Source organism: Microcaecilia unicolor, chromosome 4, assembly GCF_901765095.1.
Source record: "Microcaecilia unicolor chromosome 4, aMicUni1.1, whole genome shotgun sequence".
Classification (NCBI taxonomy): domain Eukaryota; kingdom Metazoa; phylum Chordata; class Amphibia; order Gymnophiona; family Siphonopidae; genus Microcaecilia; species Microcaecilia unicolor.
Genome location: NC_044034.1, coordinates 291,659,720 through 291,676,465, shown reverse-complemented (window position 1 = coordinate 291,676,465; position 16,746 = coordinate 291,659,720). Strand labels below are relative to the sequence as shown.

Genomic DNA, 16,746 nt, shown 5'->3' with positions numbered 1-16,746 from the left:
ATGGTGGAGCTTCAGTATTGGGGGGGGGGGGGTAGACAGAGAAACATCCTGCCCCATGAACTCTGCGGCTCCTCCCAAAGCAGCTCCAATGGGGCCTCCTCCCTGTAGAGTTTGTGGGCATCGAATGGAGTAACGCTCTAAAGTTTGATAAAACTGCGAGTTCCAGCTGGCAGGGGTAAAGCTTTAACATTCCCCTTCCTTTTAGTGTCAGGCATACTGACTTTCCAGGCAGAAAAGCAATAGCAGTCCAGACGCAGCAAAAGAACAGTACGCAGAGCAGCTAACCTCAGGACGCCATCTTAGCCAATCCTTGTTGTACTTTTACTATCTTTTAATAGAACATTCATAAATCTTTAGGAATGAGGGACACAGTATGGTTTGTTTTGGTTTCAAGATGAGGAATGTATTATGTGTGTTTAATGCAGGAGTAAGGGATGCTCGCTGACCCCCCCCCCCCCCTATGTTCTCTTCCCCCATCAAGCCACTTGCCTCTCCTAGGGCACTCTCTTCTCTCTGCCTCTTGGGAAGCTTGGTACACTGTGTTCATATATATGTTTTTTTTTAATTGTATTTAATCTATGTCCTAGTGGTCTACCTGGTGTTTTCCTTTTAAACAGAAAAGGTGCATAGGCTAGCTATTGCAAAAGACAGGTATACCTGTGGGGACTGTGAAGCTGGTGTTGCCTCTAAAGTTTGTTCTTTTATAATTTACTACTACTACTATTTAACATTTCTATAGCGCTACAAGGCAGCTTGATAACGCTGAAGATGAGAGAACACACTGAAGACTGGAGGTAGTGTTCTATTGTAGATTAAAAACTGGTTAAAAGATACAAAAACAGAGAGTAGGGTTAAATTGTCAGTATTCTCAATAAAGTGTAGATAGGATAGATAGTATAGGTAGAATTAGCTGACTGCATATCTCATTTTAAACAAGAAGTCTTTATTGAAGCAAACAGAGCTCCTCTTCCTAGGAAGCTGATAACCTCAAAGGGACTCTGCTCCTCCTCAAGCACTGTCTGCCTAATTAACACTCCACTGTTAATTGCTGCCAAAGACAAACTGGCTTTTTGTTATACTGAATAGTTAGAGAGCTCTGTAATCTCACTTTAAACAAGCATGTGCTTTGGTCTAGTACCCCCAAAATCTTCAGATATCCCAGTAATCCGGGGAAGAAGAAACAATAGACTCCCCCATCCGCCTAGACGACACACACTCAACAGTCAAAACTCTTATCTAGCTGTACCTACACAAATACCTGCCTACCACCATCAAGTGATCCCTACAACTACAATTACAACCACAAACAGACCAGTACTTGGAAACTTGGGCCTAGTAAATGCCAGATCAGCCAATAAAAAATTTACTATGATCCATAATGTCATCAATGAATACCACTTAGATGTCTTGGGAATAACTGAGACCTGGCTGGATGGAAGCGGAGGAGTACCATTGGCTAAACTATGACCCACAGGATTCACTATTCTGCACCAACTAAGACCAGGGAAGCAGGGTGGAGGGGTAGCAGTCCTGAACCAAGAGACATTCAAACTGCGCAGAGTATCCATCCCCCACCTGTTGGAGTCAGAATGCCTGCTAATCCAGCTGGGAGACAAGGAACCAATGTGGCTGCTCGTGGTCTACAGAGCACCTCGCAACACTGCATCATCTGTGCAAGAACTGCTGAATCTGGTGACTGAGGTAACACTGCAATCATGGGAGACTTTAACCTACACATTGAAACTCCAGACACCACTACTGCTGCCTTCCTTGATATGATGGCAGCTCTAGGATTCATTCAGGTGATCAATTCTCCAACCCATGAAAAGGGTCATATGCTAGACTTGGTGTTCTGCACAGGGGTCGACATCTTGGAACACAAGGCTGATGACATAGAGATAATACCCCTATCATGGACTGATCATTTCCTAATCAAATTTTCTATTAAGGACTACATAAAATAGATGGGTCAATCAAAGCTTGGAAGGAATTCCGAGACATGCGAAATCTGACTGCTGAAAACTTCCTACCCCCTTGTGGATAAAAAGACGATGACTATGTCAGAACAGGTTGATATCTGGAATGCTTGCTTTGCAATGGCATTAGAAAAACAGCCCCTCTAAAGAAGGACCTATACTCCACAAACAAATGCTCCCCATGGGTCTCCCCCAGAACTATGGGTCCTCAAGCATCAAGGATGTCAACTTTAAAGAAAATGGAGAAAATCTCATCTAGATGAAGACAGGCTCAACTGTAGGCAACACATGACAGCCAAAAAACAATATTGTTCTCAACACATAGAACAAGCTGCAAATTCAACCAAGCAGCTATTTAAAATAGTAGACAGCCTACTGCAAACCCCACAACAGAACCAGCCTTTCCAGTCACAACTAACCAGCAATGATTTTGTCACTTACTTTGCCAACAAAATTAAAGGTCTCCATCAGAACCTACAGACAGTCCCATCAAACTCCTACCAGCTAATGAAGAGAACACTCCCTCTTCCCCACTATGCACAGTCTACGGCCTACACCCTACCTCTTGATCCCTGCTCAGCAAAGGCTGTACGAGTGAGCACAGGCCTCATTGAAGGGGCCACTAAAATTGTTAACTCCTCTCTTATAGAAGAGCAACTGCCAACAACACTAAAAAGAGCTGAGGTGCACCCCCTACTGCAAAAGAGCTCACTGGACCAGGACAAGCTCAAAAACTACCGACCAGTCTTTAACATTCCTTTCCTGGCAAAACTTACAGAAAGGACAGTCTGCAGTCAACTCAACACACACAGTAACACAGTAGGTGAAAGCAGAAAAAGACCTGTACAGTCTATCCAGTCTACCCAACAAGATAAACTCATATGCGCTACTTTATATGTATATCTGACCTTGATTTGTATCTACCATTTCCAGGGCACAGAACACAGGAGTCTGCCCAGCACTAGCCTCGCCCCCCAACCACCAGCACCGCCACCCAATCTCCGCCAAGCCTCCAATGATTGGCTAATTGAAAGTAATTGGCTAGACCCATGTCAATCTGGCTTCAGACCTGGGTACGGAACAGAGACAGTTCAAGTGTCCCTTATTGATGATCTGCACAGAAACTGTGACAGGGTATCCGCCTCGATACTAGTGTTGCTTGATTTCTCAGCAGCTTTTGACACCGTGGATCATAATTTAATGCTTACAAGACTGTCAGAAATAAATATCAGCGGCCACAGTATTTACTTGGTTCAAATCCTATCTGTCAGATAGACAGGGCCGGTCTTAGACAGGGCCTTGTTCTCCCAGGGGCCCCGCAGCGGTCTTGGCATCTCCCTCCCGCTCCCTGCTATTGCAGTCTCCTCTCCTGTTTAGAGAGCTGCATGGGAGCAAGGGAAATGCATGGCAATCTAAGCTTTGCCTCTCCTCCTCTGAGCCACAGGGTGCCCTCCCAGCATATACCTCAAGCTACCCTGGTGATCTAGTGGATTCTTCGGGGCAGGAAAGATCCCCAGTCTTTCCTGTCTGCTGTCGCTGACCCTCTTGCTGCTGCATCACTTTTTTAAAATGGCTGTCGAGACTTCCAGTGGCAACCTCGCAAGACTTTATTACCTTTGTTGTCTACTTATTTAAATTTTCTAATTGTGCTGGTCACAGCCTTTGGTTTCTGCTTTCCTTTATTTTTTCTTAACTCTCCTTTCCTGTTTGGCATTTTTCTCTATCCTCCTGTGTTCTCGTCTTCTCCACTTCTGATCTTTTCCTTTCAGCCTTTCTTCCATTTATTTTTGTGCCTCTCTATCCAGATTTCATTCATTCTTACTATCCAATTACCCTCTTTTTACTGCATATACCTACAGTTTTCCATATCTATCCCTCATCCCAGCTCCCCCATTCCTCTTCCTCTTATTCCCCAGTCTTCCACTAACTGTCCTCTCTCCCTAAATCTCTCCTCTTCTCTCTCCCCCTTCCAATCCAATCGGCACTCCTCCTTCTATCATATGCCCTCACTCCCCTTTTCCATTCAGATCTCCCCTCTCTTATACCCTTTCCATTCAGCTCTCCCCCTCTTCTCCACTCTGTCCAGCTAGCATCTCCTCTTCCAGCCAGCATTTCTGTTCTCTATCCTCCAACACCCCTCCTCTCCCCCTTTCAGTGTATGTCCTCTTCCCTCTCTACCCTTTCTCACCTACCCTTACAGTGTTTTTCCTTCTTTTCTCCTTTCCATCCAGAGCTTCTCCTCTCTTTCTTTTTTCATCCACCAACTCCCCCTCCCCCCTTTCCATGCAGCATCTCCTTCTTTCTCTTCATCTTCATTATTTTATAGACCTCTACCATATCTCCCCTCAGCCGTCTTTTCTCCAAACTGAAGAGACCTAGCCGCTTTAGCCTTTCCTCATAGGGAAGTCGTCCCATCCCATTTATCATTTCCGTCGCCCTTCTCTGTACCTTTTCTAATTCCACTATATATTTTTTAAGATGTGGCGAAAAGCATTGACCACAATAATCGAGGTGCGGTCGCATCATGGAGCAATACAAAGGCATTATAACGTCCTCATGTTTGTTTTCCATTCCTTTCCCTAATAATACCTAATATTTTATTTGCTTTCTTAGCCACCAAAGCCCACTGAGCAGAGAGTTTCAACGTATCATCAACGATGACGCCTAGATCCCTTTCCTGGTCAGTGACTCCTAATGCAGAACCTTGCATTACATAGCTATAACTCGGGTTCCTCTTTCCCACATGCATCTCTTTGCACTTGCTCACATTAAACATCATCTGCCATTTAGATGTCCAGTCTCCTAAGTTCCTCTTGTAATTTTTCACAATCCTCTTGCAATTTAACAACTTTGAATAACTTTGTGCTATCAGCAAATTTAATTACCTCACTAGTTACTCCCATCTCTAGATCATTTATAAATATGTTAAAAAGCAGTGGTCCCAGCACAGACCCCTGGGGAAGCCCACTATTTATTTATTGGGATTTATTTTTTTTTTTTTAAACGATATTTTTATTGAAATTTTTAGATACAAAACAAACCATATCCATAGCTCATCATACATCTTTCCAATGCTTAACTGAACATTGTTTTAATCGCTCAAACATATATCCCCTGCCCACCCTCTCCCACCCCTCCCTCCCTCAGGCACTATGGGGAAGATAACAGCTCTTCCCTCATAAGCTCATATGGTTGCCAAATTTTTAGAAACAATGCGACCTGCCCCCTTCTCATAGCTGTTAATTTTGACATCTGATAGATGAAATCCACCTTTCAAGCCACCAACAGTAGTGATGGTGTGTTTTTCTGTTTCCAGGCCCGAGCTATTGCAATTTTTGCTGCCACAAAGCACTGCACAGCCAATTTATGCAAGTGGGCCTTCACTTTCGGGGGTCTAAGATGTAGCAGGCAATATTCTACTCGGCCTGGGTACTGCACCTTAAGGATCGTATAAACCATGTGCAACACCCGTGCCCAGTACTCTCTCACCTTTGGACAATCCCACCATATATGCATTAATGTCCCTTGTGACCCACACTCTCGCCAACACTCCGCTGACAGGCTCGGGTATATCCGTTTAAGCCTTACCGGCGTGTAATACCACCAGTATAAAATTTTATACCCATTTTCAATTAGTGGTTGTGCGATTGAGGGTTTCAACAAAGATCTAAAGATATGCATCCAGTCACCTGAAGGGAAGGTCTTATGCAGCTCCTGCTCCCACCTAGTAACATAATAATCCTGCGGAGATACAAGCAAGAGCAATGCCCTGTATAGTCTAGTTACACTTCCTTTCCCCCCTCCCTCTCTAATTGCTCTCTCTAATCCTGTTTCCACCAGATCCAATTCCTCCCCTGCGCGCCGGCGTAAGAAGTTTCTTAAACAGTGGTAGTACACCAAGTCTCGTTCCTCTAAGCCCCTGATGGCGAACCTATGACACGCGTGTCAGCACTGACACGTGTAGCCATTTTCGATGACACGCGGCGCTGCCGCAGTGTGGTCCACCCTCCCTCCTCGCTCCCGGAACTAACCTTAAAGCCTCCTTTCACGTCGCAGCAAGCAGCAGCAGGGCAGGCCACTCCTTCCTTCCGTGTCCTGACCTCGCCTGACGTAACGTCCGCGAGGGCGGAGCACAGAAGGAAGGAGGAGAGGTCTGCCCTGCTGCTGCTTGCTGCAACGTGAAAGGAGGCTTTAAGGTTAGTTCCGGGCCCGGTAGCGGGTGGAGGGGGGGCCTAGCAACCTCAGGTGGGCAGCAATCTCGGGTAGGGGGGGCCTGGGGGCGGTCCTAGTAGCAGTGATTTTTCTTGAAGTGACACACCACCCGAGTTATGCTCGGTTTTTTGGTGAATTTTGACACACCAAGCTCAAAAGGTTGCCCATCACTGCTCTAAGCCATACTCTTCCTGCAGTTCAACAAACTCCTTTATCGACCCCTGCTCCCACACCTGCCCCAACCTATAAAGCCCTTTACGTGCCCAGTCCTGGTAAGCTTTCTCAGACTCTCCCAGTGGGAACCCCGGAGCTCTACAGATAGCCATTTGTAAGAAATACTTTCTAGCCGGGAACACCCTCCTTCTCACCTGTAGCCAGGTTGACAATAAATGATTTAAGCCCACCGGGGCCCTGTGAATTGCAGCTCTTATGTCACTCTCCGGGGACCAGAGGATATTTCCCAGATATCGCGTTCCTAGCCATGCTCTCTCCCAGTGTAACCACTTTTTGTTGTTTTCCGGGTACCAATTGGCCAAAACCCGCAACTATTGGGATTTATTAACTGCCTTTATGAAGTGATTCACCCAAGTACATCAGGTACAGTTTAACATAAAACTTACAATTTTAACAGCATAACAATAGTAAAATAACCAAGAATAAACATAAATACAATAAATTAGATAAACTTGAAAACTTTGAATAACTTTGTGTTGTCAGCAAATTTAATTACCTCACTCACATCTCTAGATCAATTATAAATATGTTGAAAAGCAGCAGTCCCAGCACAGACTCCATGAGGAACCCCATTATCTGCCCTTCTCCATTGAGAATGCTGACCATTTAAACCTACTCTCTGTTTTCTATCTTTTAACCAGTTTTTAATCCACAATAAGACACTACCTCCTATCCCATGACTCTCCAATTTCCTCTGGAGTCTTTCATGAGGTAATTTGTCAAACGCTTTTTGAAAATCCAGATACTCAATATTGACCGGCTCACCTTTATCACATTTATTCACCCTTTTAAAGAAATGCTCAGAGAACAGTGCACAAGCAAACCCTGCTCTTAGTGCTGGAAAAATACTGTCAGGTTGGAGCTGGCAGTGGAGTTTGAAGAAAGGATTTCTTTTGATTTCCAGTTTAAAATCTGATGGTTTTGATTTCTTTTGGAAGCATAAGAAAGCCCTTGCAAGCCTGTACTGAGAAACAAATATGTACAAGTCTGAGCAAACCAAGTGAAAGCACACATTGCCGTCTGTTTTCTGTGTTTAAATATAAGCCTTCCATGTTAAAAAAAAACCCCAAACATTATTTAAAAAGCTTATATTTAAAGGTGCCGTAGAGTTGCACCGATGTGTGTTTCACAGTCAAGTTTATGCACACAAGAGCTGCACTTACCATGTAACTCTTCTGTGCATACGTCAAGTACATTCCTAACCCTTTCACTTTTACAGTGTGCATATAAATTTGAATATTTTTTATTTATTTTATTTATTTGTTGCATTTGTACCCCACATTTCCTATGAACATTTGAGAGCTATTTTTCTGTGCTGTTCCAGGAGTATGGGATCTGTACTGTTGGCTTTACCACAGTTCAGCAAATCGGCCTGTAAGGTTGTACTTGAGGCACTAGAGGGTTAAGTGACTTGCCCAAGATCACAAGGAGCTGTGATGGGATTTAACCTGGCTCCCTTGGTTCTCAGCCTGCCGCACTAACCATAAGACTATTCCTCCACTTTGTGTGGGGTAATTTTATCAAAGGCTTTTTTTTAATGTGTAAAATGGCCATTAGCCATGGAAAATCTTTCACAAAATTACCTCCCCCACCCCACCCCGGTAGGGTGTGGGGAATCTCTGGGGATGACAAAATAGTGCTTGTACTTTTGAAAATGCCAAGTACTATTCCTCCCTTCAACTTAAACATGTCCCCAGGAACACCTCCTCCCTCTATCTCATCTAAACACAGTGAACAAGGGAAGGCAGTTTTCTGCCCTCTGTTTGAGAAGACCAGTAAGCTTGTAGATTGCAGGCTCCTGTTATTGACATGATATTGTTTTCTGCCAGATAGCTTGATTGAAAGGTAGGATCTAGTTAGAAACAGCATAGTGATTGCCAGATTATCTCTGAATTGTTTAACAATCCTAAACCTGGTCTCTTTGTGAAACTAAAGCACAGCCAAAGAGATAAATCAGAATGAGCCATTTTCGTTTGCATACAAAGATTTGCTCGCAATGTAAATGTGGGACAGGAGGCAGCTAATACCAGTAGGTTTCAAGGGTCTGCCCACACTCTCAGCCAATGGACTGTTGCTCAGTAATCGTTTGCCAGCTCAATACCGATATGGGGTGGCAGTATCCAAAGAATGGAGCATATCTTAAAACTGTTATTTAATGCTAAAGGAATAAAACCTGCCTATGAAAGCAAACAAAAAAGGGCTTTGGATTTGCTGAAACAAAACCCGCTTTCATTCATTGACAATTCTAAGCCCCATTTTCAACCATTGTTTTTATAAGAGCAGGGTTGCCTTAAGCACACATTCAGCTCTTAAAACATTGTAAAAATTTTAGTACGTGCAAAATTGATTTAATGCTCATTATTTTACTACAATTTAAAGGTTACTCGATTTTTAGCAGGCAAATCTAGGACATTTGTTATCTGAGGAGTATACAACTTACACTTTTTGTTCCATGATTACGGAACTGGGGGCAGGATTTATTCTCCGACCCAACACATCCTTCCTAAAGCTGCAGCAATATCGCTGCTTCTGAGCAGATTATCTAGGTGGAAGCATGAGTCCATCAAATGCAAACATTTCACTAGTCCCTTTGAACATCAATACACTTCTAACTGGGAAAATACAACAAAAGAAAGGCTGCTACAAAAACAAACTACACCCGAGTACACTATCTCAGACTTTCATCAATACAAAAGTTATCAATAGAAATCAAACAAAATAAAAAATGGGAAAGAAAATAAGATGATACCTTTTTTATTGGACATAACTTAATACATTTCTTGATTAGCTTTCAAAGGTTGTTTGATTTCTATTGATAACCTTAAGAGTGGACTAACACGGCTACCACACTCCTCTACATCACTACAAAAGAAACAGGAATGTGCAGACAAATGCAGAACTGGAAACTCCAAGAATCAGCTCCTCCAAATGACACAATGCTATACAGTTTAGAACTAATTATTACTCTAATTGATGAAACCGATACTCCCTCTTTGTACATCCGTATGCTGCAGAAGCCGGCATATTTGAAAATATAAGTGAAATCAAATAAAAATGCCACCAACAATAAAGAACGACAACGTGAATAGAGCAGATCATAGATTTGCTTGCTTTGTTTTGAGTGAATGGGGATGACGGTTGCGCGAAGATGGAAAGGGAGATAAACCTAATTGGCTTCGGCTTTCTGATGTCATGCCTTCTGTTCTTCTCAATCTAGTCTCCTTGACTGGAATGCATTGATTGAGAGACTGAGAAGCTACCTGAGCCCCAGAATGAGGCTTCGATTACAAGGGGGTAAAAAAAAGCTATTGGAGCCCCAGAATGAGGCTTGAAATTTACAAAGAGGTAGTCGGAACAGCACTGGTTGAATAGTGAATATCGCCCAACAAAAAAAAAACACACACACACACTGCAAGACAGTAGCTCAAAAACCGGCAGCCCTTCCACGCCAAAATATTTGCAGCACTCGAATTTCAAACCTACCCCAATTTAGCTACCCAAACGCTACTAGCCCCCTATTTTTAAATGTTATTTTAATGTTATATTAATTTGTAAACCGTTCTGATTTACTTTTGTAATAAGCGACGGTCTAGTAAATGAATAAACAATTTACGCCCCAGCAACCTCTGCGCTTAATCGTTTTAGCCGGAGGGCGTCTTCTTGTGACATCACAGGACGGTTTCAACAAGGAGGAATGCCTGAACACCCACCCAAGGCGAAAGGAGAGCGCCCCCTGAACAGTGCTTTTCGCCCCGCCCATTTTCACTCGGTTGCATGCCGGGGGGGTGTGGTTTTGTGCTTTCCATCAATAGGTAGGGAAGCTGGACAGAAAGACTACAATTCCCGGCACCTTCCATGGCTAGGTCACATGCAGCCTAGGGGCCGGTCTTGTCCCTTTAAACAGTTAAAGGTCTGCTTTTAGGGTGGCGCTCTTGGAGTACGGCGAGTTTAGGCTTCGGTATGTATGGGACCTTAAGTGTGATGTAAGTGTCTATAGCTGAAAAGGTCGCACGAGGGTAGCCGATATCGATATGGAGAAAGAGGGATGGGGTATCATGAGACGAGCAAAGATCTACCTATGCAAGCTATTTCTTTAGTCTTTGCCTGATCCTGAGCTGCTCCTAAGGGATAGCAAACAGCATACCCCGTCAAGCTCAGATTAAGGTGGCTAACTCACCCAGAAAAGGAAAGGCACGTGGTGAGGGTTAATAGACAGGATGATGTGAAGCTTTGCTGTTTACAGCGAGGGGGGGGGGGGATCTTTACCATACACACTTACTATAGAAAGCATAAGAAAAGACATAACATTGCTTAAACGCTCTTTAGAATGTGCACTAATATTATTCTTTTTAGGCGTCTAAGCTCTTTTATCCTGCTAGTTTTTTTACAACAAAAAAAAAAGTTGAAAGTGGTTTCCGTAAAAAGAAGGTGATACAATCGAATGGAATAGAAAAAAGATTTTCAAAGTTAAGAAATATTTTTCAAATACTACTACTATTTGACATTTCTAAAGCGCTACATTTTCAAATGTCTTCTAAACAGGAAAAAGGGAAGGCAAATAGTTCACTGCTTCTTCTTCACCCTTCATCATGGAAGCTTTGAAATAATGGTATGTAAAAGAGGCTTAGTAAATCTGCATATTTCTGGGAAAGGGGACTGAGGTTTCAAGTTCAACTTGATTCCAGTTTGAAATCCCTGAGGGTTATTTGTATTTTGCAATTATAGCTCTAGACTATTGCATTTAACAGCTCAAAGCAGGGAGTGGGGCACAGTTGATCACATGCATTTTGAATGTAATGTATGGTTATACAGGTATTAGCTATTGTTAAAGAGAAAAATTAATCTCCTGCTCATGCTTTAAATCACATAAAGGAACCCACCAGAGTGCTGCTAGCTAGGGGAATCTAGCTTGCCTTTCTTTATTAGGTTTCAGCTCTCACCTTTTTCAGTTAAAGCTTAAGGTGTGTTATAGTCTACTGCACTGGCCACTAGGCTACTCCTCAGACCCTCGTTCAAGGTGAGTTATATTTAGGTACACTAGGTAGTTCCCTATTCCTGGAGGGCTTACTATCTAAGGAGCCAGTGCAGTAGTGGCTGAGCATGCAGCTTCTATCACCAGATAAATGAGAAAATATTCTGCAGAAATGTAGTAAACTAATGAGATGCAAATTTAGAGTGCCCAGAATTGCAGCTGATCAGGGAAAGGCTGTTAGGCACATACACAAAGTGCTGTGGTAAAGGCAGTTTCATTTCACATGTAATCGAAGAAATCAAAAGTACCAGCACACATCTCTTTGTGAACTGGAATGTTGTTCTGTACATCAATATTATTGTAAGCCACATTGAGCCTGCAAAAAGGTGGGGAAATGTGGGATACAAATGCAATAAATAAATATTAGCCTCACAAAAATTTCTAGTACACACACTTTTTTGTGAGGCTAATACTGATGTGCAGAGCAACATTCTAGTTCAACCACAACTGTGTACTGGTACTTCTTCAGACACCCTCAGAGCTGTGACCTGTTCTGTCTTTTAAAGTTGTAGGTATTTGCTATGGTTGTAGAAAAGAAAAGGAAAAAACTGGCAGTAAATCCCCAAATCTAGTATTAAATCTTCTTGCCTTATAGATTGCCTTGGACCTGGCAGTGAATTTCTTGCATCATGCGGGTATTTAAAATCCCCTATTCTGTGCATTGCAGAGGAATACCTAATGGCCTCATTGCCATTCAGTTTGATATACTGAGTGAGTTAACTTCTGCAGCACTGAACCCCCGGGATCTTTCCATATATTTACTGAGTATTGATGCTGAGAAAGCATTTGATCAGGTTCATTAGGCTTTTATGGATAAGGGTTTGGAGAAGCTGGGAATTGGTGAATGCTTTAGGAAGTTTGGTATGGGCTTTGTATACTTCTCTAAAGGCTTGCATCCAGGTTATTGGGGGTAATTGTGCTTTGTATGACTTAGGTAGGGGTACTAGGAAGGGGTGCTCTCTTTTCTCCCTTATTGTTCACTTTGGTCATGGAGCCTTTGACTGTTGTCAGTTCATTCTAATATGGATGCTAATGGGATAAAAGTGGAAGAAGTAGAATTCAGAATTTCCCTGTTTGTTGATGTCCTTCTCTCTTGCTCTTGCTCATCCTTTGGTTGCTCTTCCTAACTTATTGCAAGAGATTTGGAGATGCTGTGCTGTGTCGGCTTTCAAGGTTAATGTTTCTAAAACTGAAGTGATGTCTTCTAACCTCTCTGATTTAAAGCAACATTTACAACAATTTGTTTTATTTCAGACAGGTTTCACAGCATCTCTGATATTTGGGGGTCAATCTTATCTTGTCCCCAGGGGAGTTATTTCAGTCTAACTATCCCTCCCTGGTCCGTGTTCTATTGAATGCTGTGGCTCAATTCTTTATGTGCATTAGAACACTTGGGGTCCTTTTACAAAGACACGCTAGCGTTTTTAGCATGTGCTAGGTGTTAGAGACGCCCATATATTTCAATGGGCATCTCCTAGCGTTTAGCATGTGCTAATCATTTGCGCACACTAAAAATGCTAGCATGCCTCTGTAAAAGGACCCATTGGTGCTGAAGCTCAGGTCTATTTTATTTATTTATTGCATTTGTATCCCACATTTTCCCACCTCTTTGCAGGCTCAATGTGGCTTACAATACATCATGGATAGTGGAAATATATAAGAAAATAGACATTTAGTAGTACAGAAGAATCTTGGGTAGCATGATAATGGTAAAACATTATAGTAGTGTAACACAGTACTTTCCCTCGAGACCTAGGTTAGCATCCTATTTTAGGAAAGTTTGTATACACAAACTCTAGAGTAGACTTTGACCAAAAGGTTTGCTGCAAGATACAATAAAAACAGTATCATTAGGATGTAGTTGTCTTTTGTGGGCTGTTTCACAAAATAAACACACATCTGCACATGCTGGTTCTTGCAGGATTCTGAATTAATGTTGCTTGATATCCCATTGCAGCAGCTGACAAAAATTCAGAATTCGAGTCATATTTTACACATATTGGGACTACATGTGAAATTTTACTAGTTGAGTTGGTGAAAATTGTGTGGAATAGATTCATTAAAGAGGCTTGCACCTGAAAAATGTTAAAACCCCCAAAATGTTAGCGTTTTAGCACTTTTTTTTGTATGTAAACCACATGGTTCAGTCTGACTCTTTAGGTTAAACCGAAACCCACAAATGAGAATTTTTAACTGGTTTGCTCAGTGCCCAAGAGCCCGCTTGGCACTTTGTGCAAGAAGTGTTCTAGCTGGATTGCTAGGAGGGTCTTGTGAAATTACATGGGTACCAACTATGTCAGGGGTGGGCAACCTTTATACACAGAGTATCCCTGATGGGCCACAACAGCTCAATAGACCTGTGATTAAATAAGTAAAAACTGAACTAAAAACAATGGAAACAAACTGCTAGAATAGCTATTCTGAAAATATTTGTGGAATACAGTATTTAAAATCTCCCACAATTCTGGTTAATTATGATTTCTGTGTATACTTCCCATAGTCTCGGGGGGGGGGGGGGGGGGGGGGGGGAGTCGCTTAAAATTCATTCACAGGCTGCAGGTTGCCCACCCCTGATCTATGTGATTGGTTGAATGCTTGAAACTGTTTGACCCTCACCCTATGAGTGCATACTCCAGACAGATGGATATATTCTGCTTTCTGACTGCGGCGTGTACTGTATAGCAAATTTAGGAACAAAAGGGTAAAATCATATACAAAAATGTGTGCATAATTAGATTGATAGAAAATCAGAGGTCCACAGTGAAACCTTTTAATTGTCAAAAGCCTAGATGATGGCAGGAGGGCAAGGGAGAGACGCGTGAGAGTTGTAGGTAATTCTGCAGCAGTGAAACATTTTCTTCTCCGTCCTATGCAGAGTGATCAATTTCTCTGTGGACAATGTGGATTGTTGGCCACAAAAATGGGTAACAGCACTAGACTGGTATAGATTCCCCAGCTATGAAACTTCTAGAAGTTTCTGTGGCTGCGTGGGATTTCTGCCTGTGGTCAAATCAGGGGCATAGCCAGCCAACAAAACTTTGGGTGGGCATCAAAAAAATAACTCAGCTGGCGGGAAAACACTCCTTTCCAGCTTGGCAGTCTACAGCAGGCTTTCACTGAAAACTCAGTATGTGCTGGTGTTGTGCAGAGTAGCATTTTCGTTACCATCAGGGAAGTCTTCAGCTGGAAGAGCTTGGGATCCCCACCAGCTACCCACTTAAGACTCAGGGTGGGCCTGAATCCTAAGTGGGTGGGCCCCGGCCCACCTGTGGCTATGCCACTGGGTCAAATACGGTAACCTACTAGCTCACTGCCAGTCTTTGTGTTGCTGCTATAATGGTCAAACCGTGTCAGATTCCCCTGTCAGCAGCAGCGTAGCCAGGTTTTGATGTCGGGGGGGGAACAGACCTTTTGTAAAATAGACATCATGGTGCCATTTTATTCAAAATCCATTTGGGGGAGTGACTGCTCCCCTTGCACCCCCACTTAGCTATGCCTCTACTTGTCAGTCCATCGTCCCATCTCATCTACAGAGACATTGTGAATTATTTGTCATTATTGAATTTAATATTGCTGACTTATTTTTTGCTGTGTCTGACAAGAAGCTGGGTTTTTAAATGTTGCCTTAGTTGTGCAAGACAGAGCCATTTTCCTTTGATAAGTATGTGAAATGCATGATATTTCTACTTATAGCAGCTGCGCTAAAATGTCCCCTACAGCCATTAAAATCAGAGAATTGACATTAAAGGAGTACCTGGAAGTACTTTCTTACATCAAAAAAAGGCTTCAGCAGTGCACTCCTTGTTCTGCCACAGAGGCATCCAAGTATTCTCCCTGTAAAAATGCTGATGAAATAGCAGCAGACAAGTTTACTGAATAAGAGATTCTCCTCTCCAGGCAGAAAGAATGACTGCACCTTCTATCCCTCTTCCTTCTCTGCAGACTGAGAGTAAGCCACCACCTCCTCATCATAGGCATGGCACAGATAGCTTTGCACACCCAATCTCCTCAGCGCCTCAAAAGGGAGTTAAATCCCAATTCATTAGTATGGTGAAAGCTTCTCCCGTGCTATATTATCAACGCCATATAAGGGAAGAGATTCCCAGTGCCAACTTTTATTTGCAGGGAGCCACCTCAGCTTCTATGTCGGTGCAGAGAGGCGTTATTGCAACTTAAGTGGCATCCACCTGATTTATTACATCGGTGCTTGCATTATCGCCGCGGAAGAAAAGAGAAGCTGCTGTCCTTCCAGATGTTCAAAAAAAAAATGTAGTAAATCAAAACACTCCCTTGTTATCAGCTCTCCTAGATTAGGCAGACCCTCACAAAGTACAGTACCTCACTACCATTGCTTTCATCGCATAAGTTGTTCTCCCACAAGGTCCTCCTCAATCTTGCCCCATTTTCAGAGAACTGTGGAGAGAATTTCTGAGAAATATGGTACCTTGTCATCAAAGAAGTCCTCTTAGCACCATTTTTCTCCAGCAAATTAATCTAGGCTTTCTGGAAAATCTTGTTCTCGCCATCCTCAGTTTAGCTCTAGATCATTGTCTCTGGAACCTCAGATTACGTCAGATCTTGATCACAGCTCTTCTTTGGGTAGCTGGAATTCTCCTCTGTCTAGTTGTAGATCCAGATCGCTCACTCCTGTGAGATCTCTGGGTCTTCCATCTGAACCTTCTATCCTGGAGCCACTGAAACTTTCTCAACTGGGAAAAAGTACTTCTACAAAGAATAGTCAAGGACAGGAAATGGTGTAAAGTTTTTGTTTTTTTGTTTTGTTTTTTTCCCCCCAAAAGAGGTTCCAAATCAGCAGCCATAACTAATGAACCAAATTTCATTCCATAATGATACCCATGGCTTCTCAACCCCAAGTCTGATAGTTGGTCATTTCAAAGGATTAGGATTTATTCATTAATTCAATAGTTGGTCATTTCAAAGGATTTATTAAATAGCAAGCGCAATCATTCGCTGAAGGTAGAGTGACATCTAGAGATGAAACTATAGAAGATGAAGTTAAGTTCTTAATCAAGAGGATTATTTCCTACCAACGATTAATAATTTTGTTTTGTTTTTCTCAATTTTAGCTTATAAGAAGTCAATAAATGTTTCCAATGATTATCTTCAGCTGTTTTAGAAACACTGTGTTGTATGAAAATTGGCAAACTGAAATTCTAGTATTTAAACATAAAGTTCTGAAAATGTATGTTGCCAATGAAGTCTAAAAATCGTGGGTCTTTACTCAATGGTGTGTTTGAACATGTGTGAGAACTTTTCTTAATGGCAGATTCT

The 16,746-nt window shown here is 42.4% G+C and overlaps 1 protein-coding gene across 3 annotated transcripts in view; it reads left to right on the top strand.

Moving 5' to 3' along the window:
• Positions 1-10,315: 10,315 nt before the first annotated feature.
• The window catches only part of TMEM150A (transmembrane protein 150A), a 69,563-nt gene continuing 63,132 nt past the window's right edge, over positions 10,316-16,746 (top strand). Inside the window, exons 1-2 of one of the 3 annotated variants that reach the window (XM_030201685.1) lie at positions 10,316-10,380; positions 10,965-11,031. Coding sequence is in view for 1 of the 3 variants with exons in the window: in XM_030201684.1 (XP_030057544.1) it covers positions 10,404-10,405; positions 10,965-11,031 (69 nt within the window). In the remaining 2 variants the exon portion in view is untranslated. The other 2 variants (XM_030201684.1, XM_030201686.1) reach the window with 2 other exon arrangements.